Here is an 18488-nt window from a genome sequence, read left to right as displayed (position 1 = left end):
CTCTGTCCGCAGCCCTCCCCCACCCACCCAGGGCTCCGGGGAAAGGTCACCTCCCCCCCTCGCCAAGCCCTGACCGCCAGCCCAGGGGACATCTGTCATCCGCCACCCACGGGGCACACCGCACGCCCCCACCTGCACTGGCGCAGAGCGGGAGCTGGGGCCGGGTGCCTGGAGCCTGTCTTCAAGGGGCGCATCTCCCAGGACCGCTCTGGTGATTCCTGTAAGGACCTCACGTTGGAGACCGGTCTGGGCTCACTCAACAGCACCCCCTTCTTCCTGGGGAGCCCACCCCCTGAGTGAGCTGCGGCCTGGCAGATGGTGGTGCAAGTGGGCCCAGAAAGGGCGAGTCACCTTCCTGGGGTGGCCTAGTAAACTCTGATGAAGCAGGATGGGGCCTCACCGTGGCTCCCGAGTCCAGACCTCACGCTTCACGTCTAAGGCTCTTTGGCTGGAAAAGAACGTGAAGTGTCCCCTCCAGCCACACAGCTTTCTCTGTGCGTCCCAGAAATGGGTCTTCCAGCCCCTCTCTGGTCCTTGGCCCTACACAGGCCGACAGCAGGATGGCCTGTCTTCGTCTGTGAGGGAGGAGGGCTCTCGCTGACCTCCCCGTGGGCCGGGGTGAAGAGAGCGGCCTCCGGAGGCCATTGCTGGTTTCAGACCCGGGTTCGGCCTCGTCCCTGCTGTGACTCTGCGCTTGAGTTATTTGCCAATTTTCAGGGTCAGTTTGCCCATCTCTAAAATGGGCATGATAACAATAGCACCTGTTAATGGAGAGGTTCCTCATTCTGCACAGCGCTGGGCACACAGCCCCCAGCGTGTGGGGTCTGCAGGTTGAACGAGCTGGGGCCCGGCTTCCGGTGGGCGAGATGGCGCCGCCTCTCTGACCGCTGAGCCGGCCCAGAACCACCGCTATTCTCCGAGCCTGCAGCTGGGGCCGCCTCCACTCCGGAACCCTGGGCACCCGGCCGTGTCTTTTCTTCTTCTTCTTTTGCTACTTTGCAAACTCCTCTTCCTCGTTCTCCTCGCAGGGAGTATCTGTGCACCCAGCAGGCCGAGCTGGATTACCTGTCAGGGCGCCACAAGGACACCCGCAGGAATTCCAGGCTGGTGAGACCTCTCCCTGCCCCTTCCCGCCCGAGCAGCCTCCCTGGGGTACAAAGACAGAGTCCCCCTCACCCGCCCCTGCCCGCATCACGGGTGTAAATCTCAGTCCCGGCGCTCAGGCCTGAGGAATGGACCATCTTTGTCTTGTGATGAACTCACTTCACTTGGACCTTGAGGAATTTAACCTCACGGACTGTTGGGAAGCTTCTGCCCTCCCTCCTCCCCCCTTCCCCTGCCCCATGCCTCACGATTCAGGAGTCCACAGTCTCGGGCAGGGCCCACCTCCACTCTCTGGCTCTAGAAGTAACTGTAAGGTGGGCAGCCGTAAAAAGGCTCATCCGTTTTCGCTACTCCCATTTCACAGATGGGCACACTGAGGCAAGGGAAGGCGTGGCCGCCCTGGGGCCGCGCAGCGGGCTGACGGACGTGGGGTCTTGCCTCCCTGGGCGCTGCTGCTTCTTGGCTTTTCCTGCACACTTTTCTTTCCAAAGGCTCGGGAACTTCCCCATTTCTTTATTTCTAACACGGAGTTTTCCTCTCATAACCGCACATGTATCGTTTCTCATAAATGCATTCGTGGGAAAGGACACACTTCTGGAGGGTTTGATCCCTCCCTCCTTCCAGCTTCATGCCGCTCTCCCCTCAGTCTTCTGTGTCCCACACTGTTCAACCCCGAGGACAATCTGGCAGTTCACCTTCCACGGTTTCCTCCCTGGTCCCATCGTCAATGTAAACATCCATGCGGAAGCGTATGGAAGGTTCGGGTCAGCGTTAGAAGAATGAAGTCACAATTCTCCCCGCTCCCCCACGTCTTGCTTCTTCTCCCCAATGAAGCTCCAACCTTGTGGAAACGCCTCCAGGCTCAAATAGAGTGATTTTAGCTACTCGGGCGAGCTAGGGCCTGTTTGGAAATAAAGTTTATCAGCACGGGCCACACCCATCGCTGACATGTGGTCTGTGGCTGAGTTCAGACCATGCGGCCCCCAAAGCCAAAGTTTTATTGTCTGGCCCTTTACACTGAGATTTGCCTGGCTGGCCCCTGGCCCCTGGCGTGGCTGGACCAGTCTGGATTTGCATTTCCCAAAGCCTGAACCCCCCCGGGGGTGGGGTGGGGGGGACGCTGGCTGCCTCCTCCACCCCCACGTCATTCGGTTCTTCTGGCCATGGCTGAAATCACCCCTTAAACGATCAAATCACAGTGACCCCCATTTTGTTGAGGGCTTACCTCATCCTTTGCCCTTCACAGCAACCCTGCGGGGCAGGTGCTGTGTTCTATGGCCACTCCATTTTCCATGAGGAGGTAGAGGCTCAGAGACGTTGAGTAACTGGCCTGGGACACACGGCTGGGAAACCGAGCCAGGCCCAGAACTGCCTCACCCAAAGCGCATGCGTTTTCCACTCTTCCCCCTCGGCCTGGAATGGCCTGGGACCGGGCCGCTGACTGCAGGGCCCAGAGGAGGGAGTGGCTGCTGGTTTGCCTACCTCCGAGCTCAGGTGCCCCTGGGATGTAGCCACGTGGGTCGTGGAGGAGCACCCAGAGCTCTGACACCTGTCTCTCCCCACTCTCCTCCCCACAGGCTTTCTATTACGACCTGGACAAGGTGGGTGAGACTTTCTGTCTGCGGTAAGCAAGGTGGGCTCATGGGGGACTGATGTCATTGCCCGCGTTTCGTCCCTCAGGCCATCCTACAGGAGGTTTCCTCCCCAGTTGTAAAATGGGGAAACGGGCTCAGCCATGAGGATGCTGAGGGGCTGGCCTGGCTGGGAGCCCAGTTCTGTGTTAGGACCCGAGGAAGGGGCAGGGGGTGGGGGCCGGGGAGGGGATGGCCCAGGCTACTTTCAAAGTACCTTCTCTTTTTCTGGGAGAAGCAAACGCGCTCTGTGGAAAGGCACATCCGGAAGATGGAGTTTCACATCAGCAAGGTCAGCCTGCCTCCTGGATGTCACAGGGCAGGGCTGGGGTTTACCGGGCTGGGGTTTGCCGGGCGGGGGTGGGGTGGGGGGCGAGGAGGCCCAGGAAATGCAAGAGTTGGGCCCTGAGGCAGGGCAGGGGGGGAGGGGTGGGTCAGGGGGTGGCTGGGCTCCCCAGGATTGTGGGGTTTAAAAGACCGCATTCATGCTCCAGCTCACAGGGTGAGAGGCTGAGTCCAACCACCCCACTGCAGAGATGGGAGAGTACAGGCCCAGAGAGGGACAGAGACAGGCCCAAGGTCACACAGCAAGCCCTTCAAGCTTTTACCCACCAACTCTTCCATGTTCTCACTGGTGGCCCCCTGGCTGGGCAGGATATCACAAACCCACCTCCCCTGTTTTGCAGCCCAAAAGTGGGGCAGGGAGAGGGGAAGCGATGCCTTCGCCCAGCCGGTTCGTGTGCAGGCGTCCACCGGGCGCTGGGCACAGGAGTGGATGAGCGATGTGACCCCTGTCCCCGGGGGCTCACACTCTCCGGGGCAAGGGACCCAGGGCAGCATGGCCTCTCCCAAAGGTGAGAGTGGCAGGCAGGCCTGGGGCCCCCGTGCCCACCAGCCTGCGCGCCCCCCGCAGGTGGACGAACTCTACGAGGGCTACTGCATCCAGTGCCGCCTGCGCGACGGGGCCTCCAACATGCAGAGGGCCTTCTCCAGGTGCCCGCCCAGCCGCGCTTCCCGGGAGAGCCTGCAGGAGCTGGGCCGCAGCCTGCAGGAGTGCACCGAGGTGGGGGGCAGTGAGGGGTGCAGAGGGCTACGTGTGTGTGTGTTGGGGGGGGCTGGACCCCGAGGACCATTGCTATCTGCTCCCCGGGGCCTCCGGCTGGCAGGATCCGTGGGCCCCCCTTCCCCCACCTCACCGGGCCCAGGGGCCGGCGGTGAGCCGCCTTGTGTGGGGCTTTGCAGGACATGTGGCTTATCGAGGGGGCCCTGGAGGTTCACCTGGGAGAGTTCCACATCAGGATGAAAGGTAACAGAGACGAGAGTCGGTGGGCAGAAGCCAGTTTGGTGGGGGGGGGGGGGGGCGTCAGGCCGTCTTGGGGGTCCTGGGACTTCTGCTGAGGTTGGGGGTTTGGTCAGGGTCCCAGGGGTCCAGGAAAACTTTGGGTTTCCACTCACGTGACTTGTGACCTCAGCCAAGTCCCATCCCCTGAGGTGGACATGAGGGCCCGGGCCTGTCCGCCGTCCGTCATGACGATTTATCCCTCCCTGAAGGTGATACCCACACGTGGGCAGGGGATCCCCCAGGGAGGACCTGTGGTCCGTGGGGCAGGGGCAGGGGCAGAGCAGGGCGGAGAGGAGATTAGCTTGTCTCTGTTCTAGGCTTCGTGGGCTATGCACGCCTCTGTCCCGGAGACCAGTACGAGGTATGGCCACCCGGGCGTCAGTCCTCAGGGCTTCCCATAAGGCCTTTGGGGGGCGGGAGCTGCTGAGAACCAGGGTCCCAGCTGGGCTTTGTCCCCATCCCCTCCCAGCTAGCAGGGAGGGCCTCCAGGCCGGTGGCGCAGGGGAGGGGCTCCCTGGGGCTGCTGACCCACCCCTTCTCCGGCCCACAGGTGCTCATGCGCCTGGGCCGCCAGCGCTGGAAGCTGAAGGGCCGGATCGAGTCTGACGACAGCCAGACCTGGGAGGAGGAGGAGAAGGTTTTCATCCCCACGCTGCACGAGAACTTCGAGATCAAGGTGGGTGAGGCACAGGGGCGGGGATAGGGTGCCTGGAGGCTGGGCTCAGGCGTCATCCACAACTCCCACCCCCTCAGGTGACAGAGCTGAGGGGCCTGAGTTCACTGGCCGTGGGCACAGTGACCTGCGACATCACGGACTTCTTCACGACCAGGCCGCAGGTGATCGTGGTGGACATCACAGAGCTGGGCACCATCAAGCTACAGCTGGAGGTGCTGTGGAAGTGAGTAGGGGGCCGGCCTCCTCCCCAGGCCCCGATGTCCCTCCCCGAGGCTGGCCCCAAACTCCCACCTAGAGGGGACTCCCACCCAGAGCAGAAGGAAGAGGGCCTCGCCGGCTCCTCTGGTGGCCTGACCACACCCTAGCATCCACTTGTGGGCATTCCTGCCCTCACTGGGCCCCACGGCCAGGCTGGAGCCTCTGCCCACCCTCCCTGCCCCCGCCCCTCTGAGTCTTAATTCCCTTCCTTCAACGAACCGCCTATGCTGGCCAGGACCCTTTCCGGTGACCTCCTGGGCTGGGTTCCAGGGAGGAGCCTTGCCCCTCCCCAGGAGGGCTCTCCTCACTGCTCCCACCACCTCATTCCCCGCTGGCCCCTGATGTCCACCAGGCCCCCGTGGACCCCAGACCCCACGGATGGGGACGCTCACGAAAACACGTCCTTCCCGGGTCGGGGGCTCTCCATCGGGCATCGCAGGTGGCAAGGGGCAGTGCCCATCTGGGGTGGCCGACTCGTCACCTTCTTGGGCCGTTCAGTGAATGCTGCTGGTCTCCAAAGGCTCTGTTTTTCTGTCAGTAGGGCTCTTTTGCCCCAAATGAAACCTCGCGTTTCGAGAGAATTCTCTTTATTCCCTGAGGCAGGTGCAGCAGGAGCTAAGGGGCTGGGGCACGCTTCTTCTGTTCTGGAGCTTGCTCTGCCCAGTCTCTCCATCCGGCCTGGGGCCACTAGAGGCCGCTTTCTTCCCAGTGAGCCGGGTGAACCCCCAGCCTCAGTGTCCTCATCCGTCCAGTGGGGGCTGCACACTATTCTTTCCAGGGAAGGCCTTCAAGTCTATAGGGTCGCGGGCGGCCCAGCACCATCCGATGCGAGGCTGGGCCAATCCAAGGACACAGGCGTCCTGCTGGCCTGAAGCGTCTAGAACCCACAGAGCAGGAGCCAGGCCTTTGTGCAAAGGAGAGCGAGCCGGTGTCCGTGCGGCAGGGAGGTTACCCAGACCTACTGGCTCCCAGGGCAGGCTGGGTGAGGGCCAGGCTGGAGCCCCAGCTCCCCTGTATTTCACACACTCATCTTGGCTTCTCAGCCTTACGTGTGACCACGACCGACAGAGGTCCTTCCGTAAATAATGGCACCCCTGTTACAGATCGGGATGAGAGGGATGGTGACGTTGTTTATCCAGAAAATGGCAGAACGGAGTGTCCACTGTGCCTCCGCTCAGCTTCTTGAGGGGCCCTCTGAAGGGGGTGTCATTCACATGTCTGGTGGCCAGTCACTGCCCCTTGCCATGTGGCTAAGGGCCCTCAGGGTGGTGAGATGTTCCGAAGGGGGTTGAGAATGTGCACCTAGAATCTCTAGGTGCTGTGACTGTGACCCCAGGCAAGGCCAGGCCCCTCCCGAACCTCCATTTCCTCTGAAGTCCCCCTAGGTCTTCTCTGTGCTGCCGCGTTCTCCCAGGCACTGACGACACCCCGGCCTTCTGTTCTCTCCTCCAGCCCGTTTGACACCGAGAGCTTCCTGGTGTCGCCCAGCCCTACGGGCAAGTTCTCCATGGGCAGCAGAAAGGGCTCCTTGTACAACTGGACACCCCCAAGCACGCCCAGCTTCCGAGAGAGGTACTACCTGGTGAGTGAGCCTCACCAGGGCAGGAATGCTGTGGGCACCCCAGGATCGTGGGTGGGCGTGACTCCCCTGGGGCCGGCACGTGGGGCTGGGATCGGCAGCCTGGCACTTCCGGTTCCCCTTTGGACTCGTGCTCCCTGGTTTGGGGATCATCCTTGGTGGTGTTCTGTCCTGTTTTCCTTCCTGTCAGTCCTCCATTCTGGGGGCCTCTGGACTTGGTTCAAGGCCTGGCTGGTTCTCCTGGAAGCCTGGAATGGGGTTCTCTGTATGGTGCTACCACCCCAGCCATAGTTTATTTGTTTCAAAATTAAATTTAATGTATGTTTCCAGTAGGTAATACCTTGACATAGTGTCTAGTAAAACATCTCTTTCCTGTGACCTCCGGGGATCTGGGCCCCTTCCTTAGCACCAGCTACTGTTGTCAACCTCTTCCGTATTCTGGCCATGGTGTGCCCAGCATATTACAGTCAAAGAAATCATATGTGGTCCAGAGTCTGGCTTCTGCAGCCGGAACGGCTGGGTTCAAATGCTATTTATGCCTCTCACCTGCTGTGTGACCTTGGGCAAGTCACCCAACCTCTCTGGCCTTCAGTTTCTCTATCAGAGAACTGAAAATAACGGCACCACTCTGGTGAGGTTTTGCAAGGATTAAGTGAGTTAATGAACGAGAAGGCTTTCAAAGAACACCTGATAAAAACAGATGGTGCTTTGGAACATCAGACATTATTATTGGTCTGTCTGGTAAGGGGAAGGGAGGGGGCGCCGCAGAGCGGGACGAGCTTGGTGTCAGCTGTTCGCTCATTCACAACTTTGTGCCAGGCTCTGTTCTAGGCCAGGTGGGGACAGTGTCCTCAGGGAGCGCCGGCTGATCAAGGGCCTAAGGACCACGGGAACACAGACCATGGAGGGAGAGGGGACTTCTGGGGCAAAGTGGGAGTTGCTATTTAAAACAGGGCGTCCAGGGCTAGGTCCCCAGAAAAGGTGCCATTTGAGTAAGGACCTGAGGGGCCAAGAGCATGACCACAAAGACATATGGGAAGAATGCTCCAGAAAGAGAGCACAGTCATTCTAAAAGGCCTTGGGACAGGAAGGTGTAGAGCCTGGAGGATGTGACGAGCAGCAAAGTGGCCTCAGGGCCTGGAAAGGAGGGGGTTAGAGGGGGGATGGGGCTGCAGGGGCCCGTCAACACCTCCAGTTCGCCGATCACCTTGGTGGACCCCAGTCACGTTGACAATGTGTGTGTGTGCAGGGCAAGTCTTTATGGAGGGAAGCCCCGCTGGGGTGGCAGGAAGTCCCTGGTGTGGCAGTCAGGCTGGTCCTGTGTCCCCCTCCCCAGTCTGTCCTGCAGCGGCCAGCGCAGCAGGCTTTGCTGCTGGGTGGGCCAAAGGCCCCTCCCATCCTCGGCTACCTGTCCGACAGCGACCTTCGGGGGTCCGGCCTGCGGAGCCGGAGTCAGGAGCTGCCCGAGATGGACTCTTTCAGCTCTGAGGACCCCCGAGACACTGAGACCAGCACATCAGCATCCACCTCAGACGTGGGGCTCCTGCCCGTGGCCATTGGCCCCAACACCTCCATCGAAGAGGAGGCCCAGGAGGACCCCCGATCCCTGGGCCTCCTGCCGGAGATGGCCCACCTGGCGGGAGGCTCGTTTGTGGAGCAGCCTGGCTGGAGGAATTTGGGAATAGAGGCCCCCAGCCTGCCACGGGGCTCCCCATTCCACAACCATACAGTCCCGGGTAGCCAGAAAGACGATGACGAAGGAGAAGCCGCGGACGGAGCGGATGGGCCTGGGGTGACCCTCGAGAGGCCGCTGCAAGAGGTTCTGGATTTACTGAGGTCCATGGATACTGCCCAGCCCCAGCTCCGGGAGCTGGAGTACCAGGTTCTCGGCTGCAGGGACCGGCTGAAGGTGGGTTTCTTCCTGGAGGGCCAGCAGCCCCGCTTTACTAGCGCCTGACGACCGGGAGCAGACTCTGGGGGCAGCCAGCCTGGGCCGGCATCCTGGCCTCGTTCCCCTGTGACCCAGCTGGGCAACGTCTCCTCTCTGGGCCTCAGTCTGTTCATCTGACCAGTGGGGATAACAGTGGCCTTCACTGGCCGGGAGGACGATTAGAAGTGGAAGTCGGGGACCGGGGTAGAAAACCTGCTCCCTGTCTGGCCAGAGAACCTGGCCCCCTCTGGCATCTTCTGGCCCAGGCAGGCGGGGCTGAGGTTGGGCGTTCAATTCCCAGACCCGGGGCGTGTCTAGGGTCAGAGCTGGTGCCACAAGAGGCCGCGAGCAGCCACACACCCTACTCTGAGCTTGTTCCTCGACAGGGCCCGTGGCAAGAGCTGCCCTCGGGTGGCTCTCAATAGTGCTGGCCTGGGCAGATTTATTCGATTTTTCTGATTACATAATTTTATTTTAAAAAATTTTTGAATGTTTATTCATTTTTGAGACAGAGAGAGACAGAGCATGAACGGGGGAGGGTCAGAGAGAGAGGGAGACACAGAATCCGAAGCAGCTCCAGGCTCTGAGCTGTCAGCACAGAGCCCAACGCGGGGCTCGAACCCACAGACTGTGAGATCATGATCTGAGCCGAAGTCGGACGCTTAACCGACTGAGCTGCCCAGGCGTCCCTATTACATCATTTTAAATGTATGGACAACAAAATGTGCAACAGTGGCACCGACTTAAGCATCAGTTACTTGCTGAAACCGCTCTCTTGTGTAGGCCACACTGGCGGTGGAATGGTTTTAACTGCTCTCTTCAAAAATTGGTTTCGGTTGTTTTGTCCTCACACCCACCCCCAACGTTCAGCACCAGTGACAGAAAGTTTCACTTTGTATCTTTAAAAACTGAACTTCAAAACAAAGTTGTTTATCACTGCTACCTTCTTTTGAAAAGGAGCTGCCGGAGAATTTCAAGAAAAAAAAAAAGTCACTTCTTTTGTATTTCTTAACAGCCTTTCTCTGTGGAATGATTTGAGGCTGCAACATGCAGCTTCTGTCACATGGCTGTATTTTGAAAAATCATACCTCCTTTACATAAAAGCGTTAAAATAATATTGCAGTAAGGCAATACTTTTATTTTTTTATTTAAAAAATAAAAAAAAATGTTTTATTATTTTTGAGAGAGAGAGAGACAGAGTGCGAGTGGGGGGCAGAGAGAGAAGACGACACAGAATCTGAAGCAGGCTCCAGGCTCTGAGCTGTCAGCACAGAGCCCGACGTAGGGCTCGAACTCACCACCAGTGAGATCATGACCTGAGCCGACTGAGCCCCCCAGGCGCCCCCCAGGCAATACTTTTAAACGTACTTGAGGAACTTTTCTTCTTGTACCAAACCGATTTCGAAGAGTAAAAGTGAGCATAGGCCATAGTTTTTAGTTTGATGTGTATGTGTATAATGTGTGTGTGTGTGTGTGTGTGTGTGTGTGTGTGTATACATGTAGTCGGTCCTCACCATTCATGGATCCTGTGTGTTTCTCATTCATCTACTTGCTGTAAAGCTTACCTGAAACTCCAAAATCAGTACTTGTGATGCGCTCACGGTCATCTGCGGGCACGTGCAGAGTCGCCTGCCATGCACGTGCCTGGCTGGGGTTGAACCAGGGGTTCACTTGTTCACACACAGAGGGTTCACACACTCTGCCTTCTTCTCGCAGCCCTGGTCCAGACGTCCTTTCTGCCGTCTAGTTTGTGCCGCGTGTTTCACGTTTTTGCCCTCTCTTTTGATTTCAAGCTGTTGGATGGGGCCGACCGCGTGAAGTGCTATCCAGTGCTCCTGAGCCCAGGAAGGCTGTGCTGGGCCTCACTCACAAAATCCATGTTACATAAGCCTCGTCCAGGTGTGAGTTCAGTGTGAACGAATTGTCAGTGTAAATTAAATAAGGTGTCTTTGGGGCCCTTGGGTGGCTCAGTCAGGCATCTGACTTTGGCTCAGGTCATGACCTTGTGGTCCGTGGGTTCGAGCCCCGCATCAGGCTCTGTGCTGACAGCTCAGAGCCTGGAGCCTGCTTCTGATTCTGTGTTTCCCTCTCTCTCTGCCCCTCCCCTGCTCACACTCTGTCTCTCAAGAATAAACATTAAAAAAAATTTTTTTTTTTTAATAAATAAGGTGTCTTTAAACAGAAGTACACATGAAACGAGGTTCTGTACTGATGGGTTGATAAAGATGTGACCGGAGGCTAGCGGTCTCTGCATTTCTCTTAGGAGCAATGGTTTGGTACCACCTAGAATAACGAGAACTGGTGTGTGTGTGTGAGTGTGTGTGTGTGTGCGCGCACATATATACACCAAAGTACTTTTTTTTTTTTTTTTTTTTGCTGGAGGAAAGATCCACAACTAGCCATTGTTATTCTCTAACAAGAGAGTAACAAGGTTTTCTCCGCGGGCTCAACTCTTAGGAGCCTAGTTCTGCTTCTCAAGGTGGTATCTGCTCAGGCTGTGCCTTGGGTGGCTTCGTGTGGGACATGGCCTGGGCATGCCAGGGATGGGGACTGAGCAAGCCCTGGGGTCCTGCCCTGAATGGAGGGGAGACCAAAATCTCCAGCAGTGGATTTCTAGATCCGGAGGAAGGGATCTGCCTTTGGGGGACTCAACCAGTGGCAGGCCCTGTGGCACCAGCACTCGGGGTGCCTCAACCATCCTCTCCTTCCACATCTCCCTGGGAGAAGAGACCCTGAAATCTAGAAGCTCACCGGGCAGCCTTTGAGCCTCCCTTTGAGCCTGACTCACACCCTATTTTTACAGTAATTTGGGATTAGCTGTCAATGTTCAAAAACTAGCAGGTTCCCACAAAAATCTAGGTTTCCAGCTTTTCTGAGAAAAGTGAACAGTCTGGCCCCACATTCCCAAGCAGCAGGTGTCAGCTGGAGCAGAGTGGCAGCCTGGCCTCTTGGGGGGGGGGGGGAAACACATGTTCTCGGGCTCCCCCCCGCAATCACTTGCCCGCTCACTCCTGTCTCTCGCCCGGTCCCTGTGGGTGTCTGTGAGCCCAGGAGAGGCTTTTCAGGTTTGTGTCCCTCCGGCTTTGGAGCCGTACCTACCAGGCTACTCGGGAGGGGCCTCGGGGGATTCCACAGCCCTGTGCCCATCCTTGATGTGGGGGGTTGCACTTGGGCTCCGAGGGGCGGTGCTCATGACCCGGACCCGGTGGTGACAGTCTGTGGCCTAAGGTCCTGCTGCTCTGTCCACAGCCCCGTGGCGCCCGCCAGGAGCACGCCTCTTCCGAGAGCCTGATGGAGTGCATTCTGGAGAGCTTCGCCTTCCTCAATGCTGACCTCGCCCCGCAGGAGCTGTCCCTGTGTGGGGGCTGCCAGGGTCCCAGGTAGGCGCCCTCCCCTCCCAGCACCGACCCTGGCGACGGGCCTCAGTTCCGCGCTTCCTGTCGGCCCCTGCAGCCTCAGCCTCCCATCGCCCTGGTCCAGACTGGTACTTACTCTGTTCCTTTGCTGCGCCCCCCACCCCTGCATGCCTGCCGCTGGGCACAGAGCAGGGGCGTGCTGACCACTGAGTGCACGACCACCCCCCAGCACGGTCCCGAGCTGCGGGCAATGGCCTGGCTGGGTTCTTCTCTTACAAAATAACAAGGGACACAGTAGGACCTCTGTCCTCTACCAAACGGGCAGCAGGGACATGGGCTCCCTCTTCTGTGCAACCTTCCACCCCCACCTGCCCTGCTCACGCCCGGCTCCTGTACCCGAATCTCAGCAGCACCAGACAGGACATACAGTACATTTCGTCTTCTCCTCTCACGATCCCACCCAGCATCCCAGTGTTGCGTCCGCCCTTCCTCAGGCCTCGGGCTCGGCCTCCACCACGAGGCCAACGTGGTGCCGGGTGCGATGCTTGCTGGGAGGCTTGCCCTGACCCCTCACTGCCCGGAGCTGGGTGTGCCTGTCCCCACTTCACAGATGAGCACGCTGAGGCCAGGGGGGCAGGCCCGTCCAGAGTCACAGAGATAAGGATTAGCCTGAACCGCAGCCTTCTGCCTTCAGATCACACATCCTGGAGGTGGCCCCCCACACCCCCCACCCCAGTCTCCAGGGCCCGTGCCACCCCTCGTTGACGGCTTTTGCTGCTTTTTCTTTTCTCTTGGTTTTCTCCTTGGTGTAACTCTATCTGCCTGGGCCCTGGAGCGGGCCTCCCTGATCGGAGCTCCCCAGGGAGGGTCTCCTCTACCCGAGGAGGGAGCTGAGCCGCTAACTGGCACAGTCACCCAGTTCTTCTCAATCCAACTCAGAAAGGACAGGAGCCCGCCCCCGCTGCCACCACGGACAGCGTCACCTCGGGAGCTGACGGCCGGCACCCCAGAGCTGGACATGTTGCTCACCGTCCACCTCCACGTCTGCAAAACTCTGCTGCAGGTGTGGCCACGGGATGTGGGGGGCGGGGCGGCCTGCGGGGAAGCCGGGCTAGGGGGCGGGAGTCCTCTCTGCGAAGATCTGATCTTGCCGGTGGCGGGGAGCATGGTGCAAGGAAGAGAGCCAGTGAGACTGGGAGGCTCCTCTGTGGAAGGTCCAGGCCTGGGTGAAAGGTCACGTGGCTCTCCTGAAAGTCCAAGTGCTGACCCCAAAGCAGCGGCTGTGGTTCTTTCCGCAGCAGCTGCCAGAGCTCCGATCCAAACTGGCTCAACCAAAGGGAACTTTTTGGCTCATGGAACTCAAAGGCCCTGGGGTAGGCTTCAGGCCCAGGTGGATCCAGGATTTCAAAAAACATCATAACTGGGTCTCTCTCAGCTCTGCTTTCCTGCGTTGGCTGGCTTCACTTTCAGGCAGGCTGGCCCTTTCTGGTAGCAGAGGAAGCCCCCAGAAGCCGCAGCCTGCATCCCATCATCTCGGCCACCTTGGAGAAGCAGGAACCCCCAGACAGGAGTCAGAGAGCTACCACCGGCACAGAAAAGCTGGGGGGAGGCAGGTGGGGGCCGCAGTCGTGATTGCCGGCCTCAGAGGGCATGTTTGTGCTAACCTGGAGCATCGTGGGTTGCTTCCCAGAAACTTGCCTCTCCTAACCTGTCGAGGATGGTCCAGGAATGCCTTCTGGAAGAAGCCGTGCAGCAAAAGCAGGTTCTGGAGATGCTCTCTGTGCTGGATTTTGAGAAGGTCAGCAAGGCAGCATCCATTGAAGAAAGTAAGTAACCGCCCGCTGCCCACGGGCTGCTCTCGTGTGGATGGCACGAAGCGATGGGCTCTGGAAGGCAGGGGAGCCTCGTCTCCCATCCTGATGCCCAAAGCTCACTGGCGCCCAGAGGCTACGAGCTGGGGTGGTGGTGGGGCTGTGCTCAGACGTACACGCTGTGGGGCGCGGGAGGGAGGCCACATGGCCTTGGAGTTAGTTCAGTGGGCTGTGCGGCTCTGGGCAAATGACTCACCTCTCTGGGCCTCAGCTTCCCCACCTGTCTAAAGAGGAGGCCACTGGGTAGTGTTGTTCCGTGAGGTAATCGCCAGGACGCGTTCAAGGCACACGGCACGCACTCCCAGAAACAGCTGTGACCCCCGCTCTGCCTCTGCCCCCCACGGAGCCTCCCCTTGCCCGTGAGGAGAGGCTGGTGGCAGCAGCCGTCCTAGCTGCGAGGACCGCGGTACGGGCCCAGGGAAGGCATCCACGGCCGAAGCCGCTGGTCCTTGGCGTGTCAGGCTGCGATGCGGGAAGGAAAGCTGCATGAAACCCTGTCGCCCCTGACCTCTCAGGCCTCAGCGGAAGGAAATCCTGGGGCCACCCGGTTGCTCGGCCTTCCCGTCAGTCGGGTCCTGACCCGGGCTTTCAGTTGTCCCCCAGGCCACACGGAGGAAGGGGTGCCTGAAGCTGTGGAGAGGGTGCACTGAGCCCGGCAGGGTCCTGTCCTGTTCCGGCACGACGCTGCTGAACCAACTCAAGAAGACGTTTCTGCACAGAGTCCGAGGGAAATACCCGGGACAACTGGAAATAGGTACCCCCTCCCGCCCCAGGGCCTCATTCTAGCCCTGTCTTTGTCTCTGTCTTCATGGCACCAGAGGGAGGGTGCTTCTCAGCTACACATCACAGCCTCTTCCCGGGACAGGAAGGGGTCTGCGAAGCCCTGAAGTTGCAAACGTTAGCCTTTTGGCACATCTGTCTGGGGATAGACCGCACGGCTTCCACCAGAACCTTAAAGGGGTTAGGAAAGAACGCTTCTAGAAAGGTCGGCAGGATAAAGGTGTCTTGAAGTGTTGGCTGGACCCTTCCTCAGAAAGCAGAGCATCTTTCTCTGTTGACAGCTGACAGCCGTCCTCCCTTCCAGGGCCTCTGGAAGCTCCAGCCAGCATCTGGCTGCTAGTTGGCCTGAATACTCCCAGTCCCCAGCCTCGGGCATGGAGTGCACCCCAAGAATGTCTACACGTGGGGCTTGCGGACCCCAGCCGCAGCATGCTCCTTCTCTTGGGCACAGGAGGCACAGTGAGGGACACCCGTCCGCATGCGGCCTTTAGAAGGCCTTTAAACTGCCCCAGCCATGCCCGGCGGCGGAGCTCCACGGGGGCCCCGTCTATCCTCACGGCCTTCTCCTGTTTCGCCAGCATGCCGAAGGCTCCTGGAGCAGGTGGTCAGCTGTGGTGGGTTGCTCCCCGGAGCCGGGCTCCCCGAAGAACAGACGGTCACCTGGTTCCAGTTTCACAGCTACCTGCAGAGGCAGGGGGTGTCTGACCTAGAGAAGCACTTTGCCCAGCTCACCAAAGAAGGTAGGGGCTGGGAGGGAGGGCGCCTCAAAGCAACGCCAAGAACGAAGGAGTCTCCGTCCGTGGAACCCTCTGTCCTGGCTCTTTGGAAGCCAGTGTCTTCGAACCACTGCGTCTTTTCCCTCCGGCTGTCCTTTCGAGACCCCAGATGGAATTAGATTGTACACTCAGCCCACGCAGGGAGATGACCTCCGAGGGAAGGAGGTTTTACAAAGCACAGGGCAGAGGTCAGAGCTGGATAGGAGGGTGACGGGTGGCTGGCCGGAGTCCTTAAAAGTACGGGCTGAGGTTTTATTAATTTTCAGGGTGATTTGACCCCTTGCCGGAAAGCCTTCCTAGAGATTTCAGGAGGCACCCCCTTGAGGCCGATCCAGGCTGCGCCTTGGTGATCGTAGGGGCTTGCCCTGGGATCTGCTTCCCGAACACGAACACGGCGGTGGCCAAACAAACGCGCAGTTGTACTGCCGACCGCAGTCAGAGGAACCCTGGGCCCACTCCTCTCTTCCAGTAACACTTGCCGAGGAGCTGCAGTGTGCGGGGCAAGTCAAGACGATCAGGAAGCTGCAGGGGAAGCGGCTGGGCCAGCTCCAGCCCCTGCCCCAGACGCTGCGGGCCTGGGCACTGCTGCAGCTGGACGGGACCCCCCGGGTGTGCAGGGCGGCTAGTGCTCGCCTGGCCAGCGCGGCACGGAACCAGAGCTTTCGGGAGAAGGTACGGTGGGGGGAGGCGGGGAGGCAGCAGCCCCATGGCTACATGTGTGACAGCCAGGGGGACACAGGCTTCCTCTCTCGGAAAAATACAAGGGATGTTCTGAAGGGGGTTGCCTTCGCTGCGAGGGTTTTTTGTTTTTTTAAAGATTCTACTTTAAGTAATCCCTACACCCAAACTTCCAACCCAGTCACCTGCTCTACCTCCCGAGCCAGCCAGGTGTCCCAGGATGTTTAGATTTAGGGAGGTTCCCTGGTGCGTGCATGCATGCAGTCCTTCTCAGGCCATTGCCCTGGGCGACGCCAGCCCTGGGGAGGGACCTGGGGTTGCTGGCGGCCACCCGAAGGACCCACGGAACCTCTCGTCTTACTGCCTCGTGCATCTGTGCCGCCAACGCCAACATACCCGTTTGGTCTGAGATGTCGCTTGCACGGAGAGCGTTTCTTCCTTAGGGTTCTGACGGCCAGCCTCATCTCAGCTAGTACGTGTGGCTGGCTGATCCGTTGGGTTCAGTCCGTTTGAAAACCAAGAAACTGGACCCCTCTGCCCTTCAGGTCCCTGGGCCTGTGACTACTCTAGATTGACGGTACCAGCCCCCAAGGTAGAAGAGGGCAATACCGAGGCCTGACTGTAGTCTGGGCACCCAAAGGCGGGGTACCTTCTCACATGCTTCCTAATTAACCTGCAGAGTCTCGTGAAGCCCATGCAGCTCTTTTCTGGCGGATGTGGTGGAGGGGGCGGGGTCATCGCGGGGACCAGGGACCGGGGCTGAAGGGAAGAGGTGCTCGGCCTTTGGGCCTCCCTCCGCACGTCCAATTCTTTGAGTGGCCCCGGCCAGACATCGGATTGCTCCGATGCAGCATTTTATCTAGATTTGGAAAATATTATTAGATGAAAAGAGCTTTCTTCATTTTGATTACCATCAGCCCAGGGACCAGTGTGTTTATTAGAGAGAAACCAAACGCCGCAGCATACGTCTCGGGACTGGGTGCGCCTGGCCCAGAGATGAATAGATCACAGCCCGATTTTTGTTTAGGAAAGGGGAAGCAGGGCTCGAGGAGCCCTCCAGCATTAGAAGGATTAGCCACAGGCAGCATGGACTTGGCTTCGGCTGACCCCCCATTCACAGCAACCTTATTCTCCAGGCTCTGGTCTTCTATACCAACGCCCTGATGGAGAACGATGGGAAACTCCAGCAGGCCGCGTGTGTGGCGCTAAAACACCTCAGGGTGAGTCTGACCTGTCCTCGCCCGTGACGGAGGGAAGCCTGCTTATGGCTAATGTTCCAGTTGGTTCATTTCAAAATTATTCCACTGGGAATACCCCTCCCCTCCCCCCAAAACTACCACCAGCAAAAAACAAAACAAACAAAAAAAAAACAAAAAAAATGCCCCTGAAGAGCTCGTTTTAGAGCAGACCTCAGTGCTACCAGCAGAGGCCCCTCAACAGTAGTCGAGGAGCCTTTGCTCTGGCTCGGCCTGAAGAAGCAGGTGGCCCTAGGGACTCACTTTGGAAGTCTAGGATTGTGTTTTAATGGCCTCGATTTAATATTTTCTAAAAGCACAAATAAGCTCATTATAGGAAAGAAAGTGTAAAATTCAGAAATGTAAAAGTTACCCTTCATCCCAATACTTAGTAGAAAGTACTGCTGGCATTTTGCTACACTTCTTTTGTGGGTGTATTTAAAATTGTCGATCATGCTAGGGGCGCCTGGCTGGCAGAGTTAAGCCTGTGACTCTTCGTCTCGGCTCAGGTCATGATCCCTCTGCTGAGTTTGAGCCCTGAATCGGGCTTCTGTCTCTCCTCTCTGCCCTTACCCCACTTGTGCTCACTCTCTTAAACTTAAATGTCTTTAGATTGTTGATCATGCTACATATATAGCTTAGAAACAGTGAGCAAAACAGAAACTCTTAGTGGTAGACTGGCAGTGCTTTAGAAGTCTCTATGAAGGGGCCGTTGAGGGTTTACCTTGACAGATCCCCCCACTCTTGTGTGGTAGAAAATTAAGCTTTGTCATCTATTTATTACTATAAATAATATCATTATGAGCATCTTGGCACGTAACGCTTTTAAAAAATAGAGAGTTCTGAATTACTTCCTTAGGCTGGACTCTACAAAGTGTTACTCCAGGCCAGAGAATATGAAACTTCTGGAGACTCCAGGTACAACTCACCCTCTTAAAGCAGATAGGAGAGGATGTCCATCTTGCCTCAAACCCACCTGCATCCGGAAGTCTCATTTAAAAAAAACCATCACCAATTTGCTTGATGAAAAATAGATTAAACTCACCCCATTCATTCTGAAAAAACAAACAAACAACAACAAAAAAACAAAACCAAGGGAAGTTCTAGGAGGACCATTTGGTTATAATCGAACAGCCAAGCCAGTAAGGGGGTAGGGGTGCTCCGGAGAAGAGGCTGAAGTGCACTCTGGTCTTTGGCCCTGGAGAGCAGCCAGGGTCAGCTGTGCCCAAACCTGGTTTCCGACTGATGTTCTCACGGCCTGCCCAAGAGGGT

General features: G+C 58.0%; 1 protein-coding gene across 3 annotated transcripts in view; it reads left to right on the top strand.

Annotated features, from left to right (window-relative positions):
- The window catches only part of RIPOR3 (RIPOR family member 3), a 77125-nt gene that overhangs the window by 56673 nt on the left and 1964 nt on the right, over positions 1 to 18488 (top strand). For all 3 annotated transcript variants that reach the window (XM_086702477.1, XM_086702479.1, XM_086702478.1), the window contains 17 exons: positions 1029 to 1107; positions 2682 to 2705; positions 2974 to 3027; positions 3649 to 3798; positions 3978 to 4041; positions 4395 to 4438; positions 4628 to 4753; positions 4831 to 4976; positions 6464 to 6593; positions 7927 to 8499; positions 11770 to 11900; positions 12816 to 12939; positions 13567 to 13702; positions 14340 to 14501; positions 15106 to 15267; positions 15773 to 15975; positions 17118 to 17201. In XM_086702477.1, the coding sequence (XP_086558603.1) occupies positions 1029 to 1107; positions 2682 to 2705; positions 2974 to 3027; positions 3649 to 3798; positions 3978 to 4041; positions 4395 to 4438; positions 4628 to 4753; positions 4831 to 4976; positions 6464 to 6593; positions 7927 to 8499; positions 11770 to 11900; positions 12816 to 12939; positions 13567 to 13702; positions 14340 to 14501; positions 15106 to 15267; positions 15773 to 15975; positions 17118 to 17201 (2392 nt within the window). The remainder of the gene's footprint in view (positions 1 to 1028; positions 1108 to 2681; positions 2706 to 2973; positions 3028 to 3648; positions 3799 to 3977; positions 4042 to 4394; positions 4439 to 4627; positions 4754 to 4830; positions 4977 to 6463; positions 6594 to 7926; positions 8500 to 11769; positions 11901 to 12815; positions 12940 to 13566; positions 13703 to 14339; positions 14502 to 15105; positions 15268 to 15772; positions 15976 to 17117; positions 17202 to 18488) is intronic.

Source organism: Puma concolor, chromosome A3 (genome assembly GCF_028749965.1).
Source record: "Puma concolor isolate L17-30 chromosome A3, mPumCon1.1.hap2, whole genome shotgun sequence".
Lineage (NCBI taxonomy): Eukaryota > Metazoa > Chordata > Mammalia > Carnivora > Felidae > Puma > Puma concolor.
This window is presented reverse-complemented; position numbering and strand designations above follow the sequence as displayed.